Source organism: Phocoena phocoena, chromosome 9 (genome assembly GCF_963924675.1).
Source record: "Phocoena phocoena chromosome 9, mPhoPho1.1, whole genome shotgun sequence".
Classification (NCBI taxonomy): Eukaryota; Metazoa; Chordata; class Mammalia; order Artiodactyla; family Phocoenidae; genus Phocoena; species Phocoena phocoena.
This window is the reverse complement of record NC_089227.1, coordinates 71,223,406-71,243,405: the sequence shown is the minus strand read 5'-3', so window position 1 is coordinate 71,243,405 and position 20,000 is coordinate 71,223,406. Positions and strand designations below refer to the sequence as shown.

At 35.4% G+C, this 20,000-nt stretch overlaps 1 protein-coding gene across 11 annotated transcripts in view; it reads right to left on the bottom strand.

Annotated features, from left to right (window-relative positions):
* Positions 1-20,000, bottom strand: part of FOXP2 (forkhead box P2) — a 248,483-nt gene that overhangs the window by 6,447 nt on the left and 222,036 nt on the right. For all 11 annotated transcript variants that reach the window (XM_065883467.1, XM_065883476.1, XM_065883477.1 and 8 more), the window contains 2 exons: positions 19,378-19,447; positions 18,436-18,599 (listed from right to left, as the gene is read on the bottom strand). In XM_065883467.1, coding sequence (XP_065739539.1) covers positions 18,436-18,599; positions 19,378-19,447 — 234 coding nt within the window. The remainder of the gene's footprint in view (positions 1-18,435; positions 18,600-19,377; positions 19,448-20,000) is intronic.

The following is a 20,000-nucleotide window of genomic DNA, read 5'->3' as shown; positions in this document are numbered from 1 at the left end:
CCAAGTCATTTTTTCACGCTGACTTGGTCTGCGCTTTCCTCTTCAACTCACTGTGTGTGCACAGAACCTGGCATTCCCTTCCTCACTGTGTTCTACCTGTGCACATCCTGTCTACCATATAAGGACCAAGTTATATCTTACCTACTTCTAAAGAGTTTGTTTGACCTGTCTGGCTTTCACTGACCTCCTACTTCAACCCTCCAAAGCTTTTTTTTTTTTTTTTTGGATCATTCTTTTACCCAAAACTATAGAATCTTGGAATCCTAACACTGTATCAAACATAATTTTATCCAATGCTCCTGTTTTACAGATGAAAAAATTAGTAACTTTCCAAGAGTTATGATAAATACAGGCAGAGCCAGGACTAGTATTACAACTGGCCTCTGGACTGTTTCTTGGAACCCGGTTATTCTTGCTATCTCACGTTGCCTTTATCACATGTACTGTACTGAACTCTTTCTGGTGGTGGCTGTACTGTGTCTTGCCTACTAGACTATGAACTTCACAGATCAAGAGAGCTGTATCCATAGCAAGCACCTCGTAAATATGTGTTAACTGAATAAACGATGTGCCATCAAGGCATTAAGAGTTTCATTTGTATCAACTATAAAAGAGAAAATTTCTCTCTGGAATTAAGTGTTCTTAGAATCCTTTCACTCAGAATTAGTTTGTGAACAAGGTATCAGACCTGAGAAAGATGTAAATGAAATTTTCCCTTAAGGCTACAGTGTTAGGCTGCTCATTTACTAAAATAAACTAAAACCACAGCCAATAATTATGAATGCTCAGTTCTTAAAAATATCCGATTGCCACCAATACAATGTCTAAAAAAGAAATAAAATGTAGCAAGAGAAGTTTAAGCATCCCAGGGAATAAAATTGCTTGAAAGTTATAGTACCTATGCCTATTCATTGGTGGAATCCTTTTCAAAAAAAATACAATTCTATCATGATTATCTCCACTTATATTAGGTTTCTCACTTTTGGATCTCAGAGAGCTCCATGTTTTCACATGTCCTGTATGCCAATTCAAAGGAAATGAAACCCAAGGAAACCACATGCCTTTGGTGGGTTGTAGAATGAATCGGAAATTAGTCTCTTCTGCAGCCATCAGCAGTATCTTTCCCTTCTTCCTCCCATTATAGGATATGAGGGTCATTTAATTTATCTATGGGAAAGAAGGGGCTATCTCTGTAGTGTTCATTTTTCCAAATTCTTCAGGATACCATGTGTTACTCTATTATAGGATAATTAGATTTTCTCCCAGGAAAAATGCTCCCCTTCACCAAAGAAATTCCTCTGACAATTCAAATAAAATAAAGGAAACCCTTTAAAGTAACTCCCTGTCTATGCAGTGCTCACCAATTCCTCCTTACATATCCTCTTCTCCAGTTGAATCATATAAAGGTTCTTAATTAACAGGGTATAATTTTTATGTATTTAGTATTCTGATTAACTTATTAGTGTAGCATAAAGTAATCTTGAATAATTTAGGCACCTCATTTATAATCTTTAGTCATGCAGCAGTGGATAAGTGGTTAATACTACAGTGTTTAAGAATTCAGTGAGCTTTGAGGATAAAACGCTTGGGTTTAAACACTGGCTCCTTTACTTCCTAGCTGTGTGACCTTGGGGAAGTTACTTAATGTCTCTGTGCCTCTGTTTCTTTATTCATAAGGCAGAGATAATAAAGTACCTACTTTACATAGTAGTTATGAGGAGTAAATGATTTTTTGTGTATGCAGAACACTTGGAACAGTGACTGGCTCATAAGTGATCAGTGTTAGATACACTCATGATATAATTACAACCTTAAATCCTTTTTTGGAAGAAGTTATAGTATAAGTACACGGATTGCTTTTTAAACAACGTACGAACTTAATTAGCTCTTAAAACATTTTAGCCCTTCTACAAATTAAGACTTTTATTACTATACCAGAAAAGTCATAAAACAAAGATATAAGTGCCCCACATACCAAATGCCAGGCATTAGGGCTATTAAAGTATTGACTAGCTACATTTCCTTAAAGGTACATTTAAGGTATAAAAGGGACAAAATAACACAACATATTACTATAATTATTCCAAAGAATTATTTACTAACACATTCCTGAACACTACGGCAGTAAGCCAAAATCTCAGGTCCTGTCTCTGACCATTTTTAGATCAACAGAGGAAAGTAAACTTCAAAGTAGAAAGACCATTGTTGAAATGTTTGGTAGGCAGAGCCCCCGCACTTACACTCCTCAGCCATCCCATCCCAGGCCTCCCTCATCATAACTTGTCAGTGAAATCATTAACATACATGCATTGAATGGTCCAGGCCTGCATCACATGTGCTATGTACACTGAAGTTTATGAAGTCTGATAATATATATTCAGCTGGAGAAACCTTAAATAGATGAACTCAAAGTTGACTGAAATATGGAAATTTTAAGAGACATAGCAATATATATAAGCCTGATAGACAATAAATTTTCTGCCAAAAGTTCTTTTATGCCGTGGGTTGAGTCAAGTCGCCTGTGTCCATAATGGCATAAAGAGCATCAATCTCACTTTGACAGGAAAAGCCAATAACATTATCTCCTATTGCCAATGATTAATTTAACGCGTTTATTGCGTACCCTCTAGATATAAGGCACTGTGGAGGCATTTAAACATCTATCAAAGAAGTTGCAGTCTGGTATGGGAGAAATATGTACTCAAATATGTACACAGTTGCCAGCCATAAGTGTCCTAAGAGGGATAGCAATTAAGTGATACTGGAGGGGTTAACAGCTGGGAGAGATTATTTGCCTCTAAGCAGAATCCCAAAGCATCTATACTCCTACTGGAATTCATTAAAGACAGTAAAGGAAGAACAAGTTCAGATGGACAGACGAGAGAAATTCTTGACTATCTATCCTGGTGATAAAACTCTTTCTGGGTTTGAAGAAGATATATTGTGGATGGTTTGGATATTCATCATGCCATTTTTCCTCCCTGATTTGAAATTTATGCACGGCTCCTTTCAGTTTCGATTTGAGGTGTCTTACAGATTGAGCTGCAGTCCTTAATAGAGCCCTTAATAATAAGTAAAGTAGAAGCTACTTTGAGCAAATAGAATGAAACTATTGAAACTGAGGACTTAATTGTTTTTTTTTTCTTAACTTATGAACAAAAAGAAAAAAAAACTAGTGGAATAATTGATTTCTTATTGTCTCATCTGTGAGATCTTGAATAAAGGATAATAAATAGACTTATTTGTAACGTTATCTTAAGGCAGGAGTCTATGAAGTCTGGATTGGATAATCTATCCAGCACTTCATTTGTTTACTGGGCACCTAATACATACCAAGCATCTAGGTTATCACAGAAGAGTACAGACTTCTGGCATAGAAGGGCAGAGACAGCAGGTAGACATATTTACCTTGACAGTCACTTTAGTAGTTCTTCTAAACCTGATGAAATATGTCCTATTCCTTTAAGTGGATTTGGAAGTAACTTCATCTTTGATTTTAAAGCAAATTATCCATTTGGTAGATAATGAGTATTCATTTAAACGAGAATCCAGGAATTAATTGTGAACAGTTTAAAAATCGTTCTGTCAGTGAAACACAAGATTTCCAATTCAACTACTCCAAGTCCACTACCTATTACTTACTACAGAAAAGCAGTGATTTAAATTTCTTGCTTGAAGAAGGAATAGCCAACCTCCTAATTTGATGTAATTTACACTTAGGAGAATTAGAAAGCTATTTGGAACTTCTTTAGATAGTTAGAGGGAAAGTATTCAGTGGTGGAGAGACATAAAGTCTGTTAATACTTCCTGACAGAAAGGTTGAAAGTCAGTAGCTGAAATGGAAATACTTCTACAAGGATAAACATTACTTCTTGCTAGAAGTGAAAAAATCAATTCAATAAACATTATTTGCAAACTACTGGTCTAGGGGCTGATACAGAAAATGGTTCCTGTTCTCATACAGCTTTTAGTCTAATAGACTAAAAATAGTATAGAGGAAGTAAGACATACACACAAGTGTATAGAGGAAGTAAGACATACACACAGGTAACTTCGATGCCAAGCAGAATGTGATCTATACCATAACAGACAAAGTGTTATGAAAGATGGGAGAGAAATTCTGGCAATGCATTCAGTCAATGATCTACGACGGAGGAAGCTGTCACTTCACGTAGGCTTTGAAATATATGAAAACGTTCATTACGCAGAGTTGAGGAAAAGGGCATTCTGAGTGGAAATGGGAAAAAGAGAGAATTTTATATGTGTTGTAGGAACGCTGAGAGTGTGTAGAGGCCATGGGGAAAGGAGGGTTGGTGATAAAGAAATATGTTAGAAAGCAGAACAAGGTCAGATGGTGAAGTGCCCTTGAGTTGCATTTATGGAGTTTAAAATTTATTCTCTACCAGCTGAAGGGCTATTGATGGTTTTTGAGCATGGCAGTGAAAAGATAGAAGCGTTTTAGGAGGATTAATTTGCAAAGCATAGATGGAACGTAGGCCACTGGAGGTAAGGTAACCAGCTAGTTTACTAAAACAGTGTAATAAGGTCATGATGGCCAGGAATAAGGTAGCAGGATTAGAAACGTGGAGAGAAGTGAAGAATTAAGGGTATTGGTTGTGGACTAAAAAGTTTTGTATATACTTGCTTTTAAATTTATATGTATGTGAAATAGTTCCCTTCTACACTCTACCAAGAAGATAGAAGAGCCTAAATCTCTGTCAAAAATTCTAAAAGTTAAAATAGATGATGACTCTTCATAACTCATTCAATTTTGATGAATCTTTATATTTGTCATTTTAATCGCTCGAGGAAGAGGGGAAGCAGATCCTGGAATGCTTGGATATCGGAAAGTAGAAGATGGGAAGCTTTTGAAACAAATTTCTCTACAGTCCTCATCGTGATTAAGTTGCTAGCAGGAGCAATGGCCACGTTCATAAAGGCTGCTGATACTTGATCTCTGGAAATTTTGTTTTTAATTTTCAGTCTGAGTTCTTAAGTCATCTTAAAGAAAAATATATTTTAAACTGAATATTGAGGGAAAATGGCATAAAAAAAGTGTGGACACTTTTTCAAGTGAAAAAATACAGTATACCCAGGGACGAGTAGCAAAGAAGAAAAGGGTAAGTCTTTTTAAAAGTAGGTAACATATACCCTTGAGGGTCTTGCTAAGGATCTCCAAATAATTGGTGAATTTTCAATGCCCCTACCCTATCATCAGCTTGGAGATTAATGAACTCTAAGCTATGGTTCCCAAATTCCTATCCAGTCTCCTCTCTAGGCAGATTGTCCATGCCAAGGCGAAAGAATGATCTATTCTCTGAATGAGACTCATGCTTTATATCTTAGTCACCTTTGCTCATACACTCAAATCCTTTGTATCTATCTTCTCTTTCCTCATCTCTGCTTAATGTAGGTTGAAAAGTTTAAGATTGCTATTTCTGTAAGCAAAAAAGAACCCAGTCAAATATCAATAATTTCATAAAGTTCAACCTAAAAATTGATTTCATGTTAAGCATAACTCAAAGCTATCTCCTCCATGAAGACTTTCATGATTCTTCATGTGCATATGTACACTTAATTTGCAATTTGGTTATAACTCTCTTCCTTCCTTTACTTGGACTCCCTCCTTACCTTTGTACATATCCATCCCTCGATTAGAGTTCTACCTCTTTGTAGATAACAGATCACCTGCCAGTTTCCAACAGACTATGTCGCACATAATAGGTGCTCAAGAAACGTTTATTCAACTTAAATGAATGAAACATCTCTGCTCCATTCAACCTGCCAAGCTTCTACCAGAAGGAAATGCAAAGTAGCAGTTGGATTTTATGCTCTAGTTTAACTGCTCAGTGTTACAGCCCACCCTTATAATGGCATATACCAAAAACACAAAGAGAGGACTAGCTACATTACTAGACTGATCTGTTGCCTAAAGAAATGTGTTGCCCCTTTAGTTGTGAAATTTATAAGTACCCAAGGCATCAATGAAAGGCAGAAGCCATGTTATTGTTGCCAACATCCTACGGCAGAGTCAAATCATAATGGAAAACTTTACCTTTTTTGATTGTGATCACACTGTATGTTCTCTAGAGAAATGTAAATTGTCTTCATTTTCTCCTTAATTAAGACGAAGTAAAAGATCCTATAAACTGTTCCTATTTTTCCTTTAAAATAAGGAAGTACTATGAATAAAGTTCTCTGAAACTGAGATGTTCAAAACATGTTTAAGTCAATAGATGTTAGACTATAGAATCACAATGGTGTTTCTTTATTTAGATATCATCAAGAGAATAGATCATTCTTTTGCCTTGGCGTGGGCAATCTGCCTAGAGAGGAATACTTGTAGGATGAGACCGGACAGGAATTTGGGAGCAATATCTTAGAGTTATACAGTGTCATCATTTATGAGTAATTCAGTGGCACAATGTAAATTTGATTGGGCCCTTCATAAATACAATATTTTTTAATACTAATGATAAAAATTTTAAGTCTTAAATGTTATGATAGATGTCAACAAATGCTGTGAAGAAAAACTTACAATTAATGGCTCATCTCTACAATATGGGCGATTTCAGGCAATGTAAAGTTAATTTAATCAAACATTTACAAGTCAAGACTAAAGGTAAGACTAGGTAAAATTGTTTTTATGTGGTTTACTCATTTTAGGAGGCCCCCTTATATCTTTCTTCAGATAACCCTAGTTGTTTGAGAGAAAGTTAAATACATTAAATAACATATACTTATTGAAAAAGAGTAATAAACATGATACATGAGATATGATACATGATACATCTTAAAAATCCTATAAGAATAATTGCCCTAGCATACCCGAAGGATATAACATGTTTCTATCAGTAACTGTGGATCATTAATATAAAAAACGTTACTCCCCAGATAACAGTCAAAAACCTATCCTCAGAAATAGCATTAAGGTCTTCATGCTTCAGTTTTACTATGAAAAATAATTTTATTTGGCCCAATATAGCAATCTTTATCCAGTAAAATGAATTTATATATACAGTACACTGAGAAACATATTGAACGTACTGAAATATGTGTAGACCTTAAACCACACATCTATTTCCTACTCAATACTGATTTATTAAAGTTCTTGACGTTCAAGTTTCTTGATACTTCTACTTAATTTAGTTTGTATACCTTTAACCTACATGGGATACATTGATTAACTCTAAAAGAAAATGTTTACAATCATACAAATTCTTCTTTATCTCATATATTGTTATATCTTAACTGTTGATTAATGACATTAAAAAATATCAGAATAGACTGAGTATCGCTACAGGCTAAGGCTGTCCATTGATTTGCATAGGTTTTGACTCACAAAATAGCATCAAAAATTTTGTAATTAAAAGGAAATACTTAGAGAAGATGAGACTTCCTTTTAACTGTCTACAATGTCTATTTAGTACTTGGCACAAAGCCGTTGAATGAATAATGATAACTATTATAAGCATTTAAAAATCAAAGTGTATGATTACCACTTTGTAATTTCATATGTGTTTGAATACATTTTTATTCAATTAGTTCAAATTTGCCAATGGCAAAACCTTCATGCTTACCACATAAGTATCATTGTTTCGGAGATGTAAAATGGATTCCAAAATACAAACACAGACTCCTTTATTAAAATGGAAGATTTAGTTTCATGAGGCTCAGTTTTTGGTTTTGTTTTGTTATTTTTGAGTAGCTATCCTGGAAGCTATAACCACATCAAATAAAACATTTTTTCTTTTTTTTTTTGCGGTACGCGGGCCTCTCACTGTTGCGGCCCTTCCCGTTGCGGAGCACAGGCTCCGGATGCGCAGGCCCAGAGGCCACGGCTCACGGGCCCAGCCACTCCGCGGCATGTGGGATCTTCCCGGACCGGGGCATGAACCCGTGTCCCCTGCATCGGCAGGCGGACTCTCAACCACTGCGCCACCAGGGAAGCCCAAATAAAACATTTTCAAAAAGTCATTTTTTTTCCAAAGAAGTTTCACAGGGAAACTGGTAAAATAATTGATGCTCATTCAGAAAGCATATGAAAAATGGAGATTGTGGAAATTCAATTTTACTCATTTCCTTCTAGTATATGTACAAGGAAATGATATAATTATATTTGGAATTTAATGGTAGATTTATAAAAACTGCAAGTTTAGGTATCTCCATTTGTACAAAGTCAGGTTGAAATGAGAAACAATTCACATTTCTTAAATTAAACATTTGTAACTTTTAGAGTAATATTTTATTTAGGAAGTATTTTAGTTTAACATATCACAGAAATAACCTAAAAAATGAAACTAAAGTTTTAAATGGAAAAGTTTACTTTTAAAAGAAAACATTTTGCAAGTACTTTCTAAACTGAGAAATGATCTTAGGCTAATGTGAGTAATTAAACAACTGAAGTTATTTATACAGTCATTAAGAAATTATTTAAGTAATTCTATTTATGATTTTATTCTTTTGAAATGATAACTCTGATTTCTTTCACTATAATCTAGATTTTTATATTCCAAATTTAAGCACACATTAGAGAAATATTTAATTCTCGTGTACAGAAGTGAATAAGTTCATATAATTAAAAACAACTAGAAATGATAAATTAGCTCTTATTTTATCAATTAAGGAATTATAAAACAGATCTTTACTACTATGATTCAGTATTTTTCCAATTTTATTGTTTTTCAAGACTGTTTTCTCTCCTGTAAATTAACATTTACCACAGACATTCTTATGTTGAACGAACTGACCTTCCTTTTGATTTGGATGAGTTTGAACATAGTTGCCATTAGGACAGTACCCAGAACCATTATTCCAGTTCAGTAGATAAAATTCCTGCTTATTTCTGGATGAAAAGGAAAATATTCCTCCTCTCAGAAATGTACAACCATTAAAAGAGGATAGAAAAATTGGAGTGATGATTCCTCATGCCATATTATACCTTGTTTAGTTTACTTTATTCAGAATGTAATTAGAAAATGCCCTACAGAGTTTCTCATACCTCTTCACTGTGGCTAAGGACAAACAGCCAAATAAATGTTAATTTTTCATCTTGAAGTCAGAATACGACTTTAATACTAATATATTTAATAAATCTTGTAACTCCCATACTCTACTTTCTAGAAAATGCAGCCATTTAAGTGTGTGATTGCAAAGGAATATTATATTCTGAGAATTGTAATAACATTTTCTCTTCTAAGCTACACACTGCCGTTCTTAAGAATGCATTTTATAATTCTATTCTACATCCCAAAAGATCTGACCCCAAGGTAGAGTTCCAAAGTTCTATTTAAAGTCAACAGAAGTTCTAAGAAATATAACAAAAAGGTGGATTAAGGTTAATGAAACCGAATTTTATAAATCGCATGCATATATATATATAAATGTATATGAAATTTCTCTAAGATTTCTTGTCCTTACCTTTAACATTATATTATAATTTATTCAAATTTATACAACATTGTTTAAAGAAACTGGATTTTACATGATTTGGAGGCTTACTCCCAAATGATTTCACATAGTTTTGCTGTAGTGCCGATTATAAAAAGCACAATTAAATTCTTTAAGATTTACCATTTGATTTATAAAAGTAATAGATGTGATCAGAACAGCTGTGATGAAATGAAAATATAAATGTAATTACTTTGATCATTGAGGAGTACAAATATGCTGTGCTCAATCTCAGAATCAAAACAGTTGCCCATTGAGAGACAATTGGTACCATTCCATTTTGTGTCTCATAAATGGTAGCTTTCAATAAACATTCAGGTATATATCTAAGGACTTTTATATTTCTAATCTATTGGTCAGAGAAATAAAAGAAAATCTAAATTACATCTTGACATTTGGCCATTAAGTCAGCTTTGCTGCTGCTCCAAAACTCCTTTGAACCATTCATCCAAAAATCGTTTTTGCCTTGTTCCTTGGACCAAGTTTCAGTCAGAAATGTCAGGATGGGCATATGGCACACAAAGTATATGTTCCTGTTTCTCTCTAATTTCTCATTGATAATTAGGGTTCTGATTCCTTGAAGATCAGGACCTCAAAGTCCTATAGTTGGGCTATAGTATGGCTCTGGGCAGCCCTCGCTGACATGGCTCACCCATCTTTTCTGGACTGTTGTCTGTTTCCTTTGCCAAGCTGCCCTGATGGGATGCTGCCCATTCACTGCCCGCTCCTGGTGAAGCTGTTTCTTGGATATCTTGACAGAGATGGCTCTTCACCAGAATTACATATGGCTCGTGTCATTAGGTCTATCTAATCTGGGAGACTGGCTGCTCTGCTGGAGTTATTCCTTTGCTCAAATTAAACCGTAAGACTGACTCAATGTTCAGTTTCCTCCTGAACTGTGCTTAGCTACGCTGTTAGTTCTTAGCACGAGAATGGAATAGGGAGTAAAAACAATAGCTTTTGTTCTAAATCTAGAAGATTATGTCTTTCTCTGACCTGCTAATTAACAAAAGGGACCTGAGATTTAGTGTTGCAAATGGTAAATTTATCAAGAGTTAGATAACATTATGTGACCAATGATTACTCCTGCTTCTGCCTTTTAAATGTCTTGCTGATGTTATACCATTTTCAGTGCTCAAAGATTAAGATAATGTTGAGCAAATGGAAGAATGTCAGTTTCCACTAGTTATGTGAAATTATTTGTCATCTGTTGCTTATATAAATTGTTTAATTCTATCCTAATGATAGAAACTACTTACGGAATGTAGGAACCCTGAGATCAAGTTTGAAACTCTGTTTATTAGTGTCAAAGTTTTAAAATACATTGCTGTACTTATTTGAAAGGTCAATTTAAAATTCTCCCAAAGTAGTCAAAATGAATATAATTTTAACACATATTAAAATATAATTTCTTATGTAAAGTATCTTCACATTAAGTAATATTCTGAAGTGACCGTCAACTTTACATAATAAATATCTTTAGTCATAAAATACCCATATCACCTAATAGACATCCACTTCCCTAAGCCCTATGTCAAGAACTGAAGTTAAAATACCATATGGGTATACATGGTACTATGGTATTTTCTCCTGGTACTAGAAGGAAAAAATGCTGAATAACAATATTCATTTTTAAACAATTCAGTCAATTACTTTTTGACCCTCTAAGGCTCAAATAGTGTTAGTGCAAAGGAAGATGTACCTCCTAACAAAGTATCTTCTTTAGATATAAAACAGAAGCAGTAGGCTACAATACTGTCACCTAAAAGTTTTCTGACACCCTTTGCCTAAATTGCGGGCATTCATAACAGAAAACTTAAATACCATCTGTATAGTTCTATAAAAATCCTTTAAAACCCTACAGGAACCCACAAATTTCCACTATTGGCACGGTGGGGATACAGCACTTTTTAGCTGAAGGCACTGTATCTCTGGGAGGATCTTTTTTATTAGGAGGAACTAGAATGAGCTGTAAGTGCCACATACGGGGACTGGAATAATGTAAAAAAGAACAGTGGCTACTGAGCCATACTTGTAGCACTTAAAAAAAAAGATGAGATAATAAAGAGCTGGCATAGTCATAAGTTCTGTACCATCACTTTGGAAAGAGATCTCAAAGCTAACTAGCAAAGTTAATAAAAAAGTTTAGAGGTTAAATAAAAATAGAATTAAATCAGAATAAAATTATGAGGCCCAGAAATGTTAGGGAAAAAAAATTAAAGATAAATGAAAAATTGTGAATTAAAAAATCTGTGAAGACATGTAAAGCAAAAATATGCTTTTATGTTTAGAGCTCTTCTTAATGCAACTTAATGATCCAAAATATCAGCAAAAAAATAGTGCAGGCTTAACAGGCATGAAAACAACGAGCATTCCACTTGTTCAAGTTGTCAGCCACTTTCAACTGCTTTCCTCTGATATACAGAGCCACTCCAATTTCAAATGCCTTTGTCCACAGAAAGATCTAAGATCTGTAGGGATTTTATATAAAATATCACCAACCGAAGGTGTAGGGTCTGCAAATTCTACATGTGCCTACAAACAGCAATTTAAATTTTAAGGCAGCCACAGAGAATAGAAGGAAGAAAGGTAATATTATATACTTGAACATTTTCATTATGTTTCATGACACTTCACAATTTATATTAGATTTTCAATACTGTTGCACAAAATGGGCATCTAGCAGTCCCTTTTAGCTGTCTTTGGTTGCAAAGTATTATTGCTAGGAGAGGCTGAAGTTTATCATTGGAGTGGTATAACGAACTGAGGTTCTCAAGAAGCAGAGGATGTTGTAAGGATGACTGACTGGGACATGCAATGCATGGAAAGTTCTGGGGCGTGTAGAATGTGCATTCAACATGTTAATAAAAAAGATTAATGTGATCTCCATTGTAGTCCTGGAATAACACTACACTACTCCTTTTGTGCGATGCCGCAGACCTTGATTTCCTTACCCTAAAGTTTTGGCTTCGAAGAACACAACAAATATATTTTCTAGTCTTACATGAGCCATATTAACATTCTGATTCTATACAGAAGTTCATTAACTCGCAAACTTCAAACATTTGCTTTAATAAGAGGCAGAAAAAATAATCACCTGCAACTAATATAGAATATTAGCAAGTAGAACTTTGAAATGGCACGGAGGCTAAGAGGATTCAGGAATGACACGTAAGAAATGATCTGAAAACTCAACAGTAGGAGACTCTAATAATCAGAAAGGGGAACGGCATGACAATGGAAGGCTTTGTGCGTGGAGCCCTCCATACAAAACCAGCTCAGGAAGAACATTCGTTTTGATCTCTAGAAACAACATTTGAAAATATAAAAATGGGAACCTCATTTAACATTTTCATAAGAGAAAGAAAAGGCAAACCTGAGCCAACTTACTGAGAGTGAGGAGAAACAACTGCTTAATAAAAAAGAAACAACTGATTTGAACTAAATATGGCGGGTACATCATTAAATTTCTCTTTTGCCTCAGGTTTGGAAGGAGACAGGAAATGGATTGATTCTACCAGTGTGAGTTCACCTTCCAGGTCTTCTCCAAACGTTTTCTTCTCTTTTCATTCATTTAAGTCTAACACATGGGAGAAGAAAGTAAGTTCAAATTATTTCCACCTGAACATAGCATCAATCCTAACTCTTCAGGTAGTTTTTATGAGAGGCAAACACTGGTATAAAATAGGAATCTAAAGTAATTTTATCTATAATCTATAAAACTCTGAAAAGTCAGGTAATCAGGGAATATTGGCACTGAGGCGCAGAAGGGAAGAGTATTATAAATTGTAATGATACTTAGACTCTTACAGGAAGTATTCTTTACTTTTGTTCAGACCATGATGGGTCTAGATCTCTTACAACAGCAGCAGAAAATAAATTTTAGAAATCTACTTGATCGAAAAGAGTCAAAACAATTTCAGAAAATTATTAGGTAAAATCTGTATGATTCCACCTAACTTTAACCTGTCCTACTTTCTGCTAAAATACTCTTGAACATACATCTGATTAATACTGTATTAATCGCAATAATTTTTTTTTTCATTTCACCTTCAACAAAATAAATAAAATTTAACAAGGTCCGGGAGGACAATCACGAATGCGGTGCAGGCCTGTCACTTGCTATTGACATAACTTTGGACAATTATAAAATACGTATTAACTAAATAATTAAAATTAAAAATAAAAGTTCACAAACACACTCTCCCAATATTTAGAAAGATCTCTTAGCTAGCATTCTATCTCATTTTCTCTTCTTCCTAAAAATCTCTTCTTCTCCCTTCTTCAGAGTTCTAAGAGAATCCTGGAGTGTACTTTTGGAGAAATTACCTCGTGAAGTCAAACCATTTCTCATTAACTGTTACCTCCCATTTGATTCTTCATAATCACTATCATATGGTTATTGAGTGCTTACTTTGTATGGTATAATGTGTTAGGGGTTTCATATGCTATAATATGTCTAAAACACAGTCTTTGGCCTTAAGTGACCTGCCATTAAGCCAGAGATAACTGCAAACTGAGCATACACATGTGCAAGCACACCTGTGCGTGACCACACACACACACACGCACACGCACACACACGCACACGCACACACACGCACTGCGTTAGTTCCAGATAATGATATAAGCAGCCAGCTCTTCAGAAATGTGGAGCAGAACGTAGGTCCTGATTGCAAAATTACTTGGGAAAGCCGCCTGGAAAAATAGGATGAGGCCCTTAAGGAAAGGTAGAATTTAGGTAAGAGAGGAGAATGAAAAAGGAAAGGGAAGAAAGGCAAAGAGTTAAGGCAAAATAAATGCACTAATTTGGCAAAAGCCTTCATTCAGGGCACTCTAAGAGTGAAAGCCACAGTGTGGGGAAGTGTTACATACGGAGCGTCAAAATGAAGAATATGGATGATAATTTGGCCTTTCTTGTTCTCTAAAAATAATTTATAAGAAGCACTAAACCATAGTTATTCTACTCTTCCAAAGCTTCAAAACATCTTTTCTATCAACCTCAGGAATACTTTATTTTACTATTCTGGAGCTGAATAAAAAGACTAAATGAAGAAACAGTTTCAATTTTGTTTTTTCCTGAATCTAAGGACATTTATGTTCTTGGATTCAGCAAGTAGGATAATACTGAATTCATCACCATTTCCCCCCTTGAGCCCGTCCTCTTGTGCTCTCTATTTCTCTTCACAGGCTTTTACAGTTGCTATGATTTTTCCTAATTTTCCTCTTTGCCCCCAGCATTCAATCAGTTGTCTTGTTCTGTATTTCTCTTCACAGCACTTGTATGGATTCCTTGCTGTCCACTCGCTGTCTTGTACTTAAGTCAGATACTACATCCTGCAAGGACTCATCTTCTGCTTCCAGTCTCTCCCAACTCCAGAATATCCTACCTCACCTGAGTTTCATTCAGGCATGCTTCATTCAGTACACGTTCAGATTACTCTTCCTAAAGCACATCTCTGGTCGTGTGAAACCCAAGCTTATAACATTAGTAAGTTCCATACTGATTAAAACAAACACCATAGCTTGACATTTAAAGCATTCAACAGTCTGGTCTCCTTTCATATATTCTACATTCCTGTCAAACCTCATATGCAATGTTCTCCGGGCAGATATCGTGAGCTCCTGTTCTGGGTTGATATTATTCTATTTGGATTGTTCGTTGCCTCCAACCTCAGGTAACGTCTTCTTATCTCAAAAATCTCTTATCTCGTTGAGTCTGAGTAAGGTGCTGCCTACCATAAATTCCTGTCTCACATTCTTTCACTTCTTATGGATCTGCTTACTTCATGAATTATAAGAGGAAGTGGGAGGAAAAGCAAAGGGACTGACTACCAAAGAAAGTAACCATACAGTTATGGAGAGCCTACAAAAAATGTATTAAAATGCAAAATTTTTTTATATTGTTTATGGTCTCCTTTACAGCAGTAATGAGGTATTACAAGAGGTAATATAAATCAGTAACTCTGAATACAGCACTATGAGGGACACAGGGAGCAATTATTATATTCCAGGCACTTGTTTTATTTGCAAGAATCCTATGCAGTACATATTATCATGACTTACCTCACTTTCAGCTGAGAAAACTGAGGAAACAAATAAATCGTACTCAGCTGTTAAGTGCTAAATCTGGGACTGGAACCACCACAGTCTGTCACCAGAGCTCATATACTAATACCACTAGGCCCCTCTGCCTCTTGCTAACAGTTGCATCAGCTTAACTTACTCCCTCCCCTCCCCCAACCAATGACAACAATGACAACAAGGACCAGTACCATGATTTCATTTCAGGACACACGACTATGCTACTGAAATGTAAAAAAATTCTTTCACTTCTGCTTAATTTTCAAAAAGTACTTTGAAGTGCATTCAATTATATGCAGACAAATTTTTTTTGTTTGTTTTGTTTTTGCGGTACGCGGGCCTCTCACTGTTGTGGCCTCTCCCGTTGCGGAGCACAGGCTCAGCGGCCATGGCTCACGGGCCCAGCCGCTCCGCGGCATGTGGGATCTTCCCGGACCAGGGCACGAACCCGTGTCCCCTGCGTCGGCAGGTGGACTCTCAACCACTGCGCCACCAGGGAAGCCCATATGCAGACAAATTTTGATGGAGCGAATTAGATGATATTTTCCTTTGTCTAATAATGTACATAAAATGCTTTTTAAGTCCGAGCATCTTAAAACTCTATAAAGATGCAGATATAGAATACTGAAGTGACATTCCATCAATAATATTTGACATCCAACATACAAAACGTTTATGACCGCAGCAGAAACAGATTCAAAGAGAGAATGTTGACTCAGTATTCTGCAAGATAATTAAACATGATTATAATTTACATAATTTAGGAAAAAACAAGATTTGGTCTTCCCCCAATTTTTGTCTTTTCTGAAATCTATTTCCAATAAGCCGAGGGAAGCTTTCCTTTTATCTCTCTATGGAAAAAACACATAAATATTTTTCACATGCACTAATTCATATGAGCATAAAATGTACGATATATTGACTAAGAACATCTTAGTTTTCTAAGCCCATAGTGGCACCACATCAGGAGTTAAATATACAATTTTTATATATTGTTTTACACCCACTATTTTTTCTGAGGTATTTTATAATTAAAGTGTAACTAAATAACAAAATGAAAAAATCGAAAATAGCAATTGCCAAACGAAAAATACTAGTAACCTAATAATGCTGTAATTTAGCCCAATTATTATTTCGGGTTCTAAAACACAATGTTTAATAAACTATCGTATTGAATCATTCATTTTTTATTTTAATATCCTTATCACTGGACACTTATGTTTTAAAAACCACCTCCCTACATACCCTCTATATATCGTTCATAACAACCCCTGTATACCATATAGGAGCGCAAGGAGTTGCATTAATAGCTGAAACACTTTTATTAGGAATACCTTTCATTTCTCTGAAATTGGTCTTTTTTAAAGGGGGAAAACAGCGTCTAACTCTTGTTTGCTCTTTAAAGTTTTATTGTTTTAGCATTTAATACAGGGAGCAAACATCGGCATACTCAGGAGAATGGCTGAAAGTAAAAGGCCTCAAGCTACCCACTGCATGGCTGAGAGGATAAAGCAGGGATATAGAAACTTCTGCTGGATTGCTCACTTGCCTTGTGTGAGAGCGCCGCTACTCTTAGGAGCATATATCCATATGTTCTCCCTACTTCCAGTTTTATCACTTCTTTTGTATTATTTAACACATCTAAAGACACTTCCAAAGGACAAATTTTTCCATTTTGAAAAAGTAATGGTTTGGAACCTGATAAAATATATTAATGTTCACCGTGTGTTTTTCACAAAGGTGATAGAGTAAAAGTGCTATAAAGCAATTAGGCACATGGTCTTAAAGGCATTAATATGTCAAATAGAATGAGATGTCTCAAAAATCAACAAAAGTAATATCCGGTGAAAGGTCAAATGGAAATAGGCTGCTAGAAAGACCATATTTCGCTTTCAGGCCTCTGACTAGATATTTAGTACAAAAGTAGGGGAGGAAAATATAAGAATGAGAGGAAGTACTGTTCTTACCTCAATAACCTGAAATTAGAAGTATGTGATGTTTAACTCTCAGAAGTATGGACATTAAGTTAAAACTCATTCTAACAACTGAATGGATTGTTCAGGATTCAGATTCTAACTTTCCCTCCTGAACTCTAAGTTCTAGCAGGGTCCATACTTTTTAGTAAACAAGAAACTGATATGCGTGGCCTATTGAATAAGGCCAGGCATTTTTTCAAGTGTCACACACATTTGTGAAATCTACAATACATCAATTTTTAATACATCTACTCTCTCAGCTCCATTAAAAAGATGGTAGGGGAAAGATTTTAGAGTAATTAATGATATAGTTAGCTGCTAAATATTAATAGGAATCGTAGTCTTGCATAAAATATAACATATAAACCTTGCCAATACAGACGCACCAGTAATTAAAGTTGAATATGTAATTACACTGATTTATAAGACAGGCAAAAAGTTACACTTTACCAGCTTCTATGTAAACTGTGTCTAACAGTTAAACTTTGCATTTTACGGTTTATAAAAACGGGAAATATCTTGACTACAGTTCATAAATGGTTTAGAGACCTGTAACAGTAGTAAAAATTATGACAACTTGTTCCATCATGAATATTCTTATTGGACCATACAAACCAAACTGTGATAATGATCCGTAAGATGGAGACTCATCTTAGACCCCGCTATACTCTCAAGAGAATGTTAGTAGTACTAAGAATTTGTAGAGGACTGCTAGTACAATCATTATAGGACACTGGAGAGAATCTAAAAGGTTATTAAAAGCAGTTCTGATACACTTTTTCGTGTCACAAACACGGTACAGTTTAACTCCATTTAAACTTGTATTTTTTACTTATCCACCATTCAAAACTTCAGAAGACTAGTAAATACGAGAAGCATAGGAATATCGGTTCTTCCCCTTTTGGAGTCTGTTAGCCCCACTTACATGTGCGGCTGAGGTGAGCAGCCCGGGCTGCTGTTCCCATTGCTGTCGATGTGATCCAGGGAACCATTGAGGTCTTCATGGACAGCCTGCAGCAGGCCGCTGGAGGTGTTATTGATCAGTCCAGGGTTACTTAGCAAAGGTAAACTGCTCTCTGCCAAGGCAGCCTAGTGAAATGAAGAGGGTGTGAGACAACTTTGGAAATGCCCTTCCAAATGCTTTTTAAAACATCTATCTTCTTCTAACGGGTTTCAATTCTGATACAGGTATTTTAGAAGCATTTCAATAAAATGTATGGGAAAGACAAACGTCCCTAACTGGCAACTTGTGGCAGCAATACCAAGGAAATTAAGTGTGATGTTCAACTGAAACAATAGTTCTCCCAGCAAACTTTCTCACTCAGGTTTCAGCATCCCACATAATGAAATAGTGTATCCTCACGTATAGCAAAATACCCCAAGATAATACAAGCAGTTGCTCTGCTGTTTAAAACTGACCAGAACTTAACTCAAAATAAAGAAGACCTGACATTTGCCTCCTCTGCATAAAAATTATATATTATAATTAAACTTTAAAGTTTTTGCCACAAGCACCATGTTCCCCAACACTATGATGTGAAATCATTTATGACAGCCTGGGTAAATATTAATGCACAGCCACATGCATTTGCAAAAGCTTCTATCAATCTAGCCTTCGCAGGAAAACCGAGTGTTCCAGATTTTGCCACAGGGTGTCCTTCTTGCTTCTTCACATCAAAAGTAGCTTGAATTAGAACCAGTGCTTTCTACAGTACTAGGTACTACAACTTACTTGGATGATAAACCAACTATTAAGAATAATCACGATCTCACCTAAGTACAAAGCCAGGCCAAAAAAAAAAAAAACAAAAAAAAAGCCGAAACATTCAGACCCGAGGATAATGGGAAGCACATTTAATGATATTACCTGTAAGCTGGCATTCAGAGCTGCTCCATAGCCTAAACTGGTAGGTATATTTTTTACTAAGGTTGGGCTTCTGGAAGAAAAAAAAATATAAAGGTTATTTATAAGTCCAAATGTAAAGGATGTGGCTCTCAATAGTCTCAGGTAAAAAGATACGTTCTGGCTTGTTGCCTCACACTACTAGTCCAGGATGGATGTACGTAAGACCACAGACCAGGGGAAAGAGTCCAAATATGTAATTCTCTACATAGTGTGTATATATATATATATATATATATATCAATTTGGTCCAGGAATCTAAGTAATGAAACTTCAGACTACGGTGTGCAGGCGAAGTGGGGCATGACCTTGAGGATCCTGTTTCTAGCTACGCGGAGGTTTGACTTCCAAGAGGAACAGCATTCATATAAAATTTAAAAAAATGTAAATATACAACACAATTACCAATTCGATGCAATCAGGAAATAATTAATGGTTAATTTCTAGAACACCATGAATTAACATAACAAATTACCATAGTTAATTAAATGACAACATAATGGATTAACTATTTCTTGAATGCAGAAATTAGCGCATCCTTGACTACAGAAATCAAAAGTGAAGCACTAAGAGCAGATAAAATACAT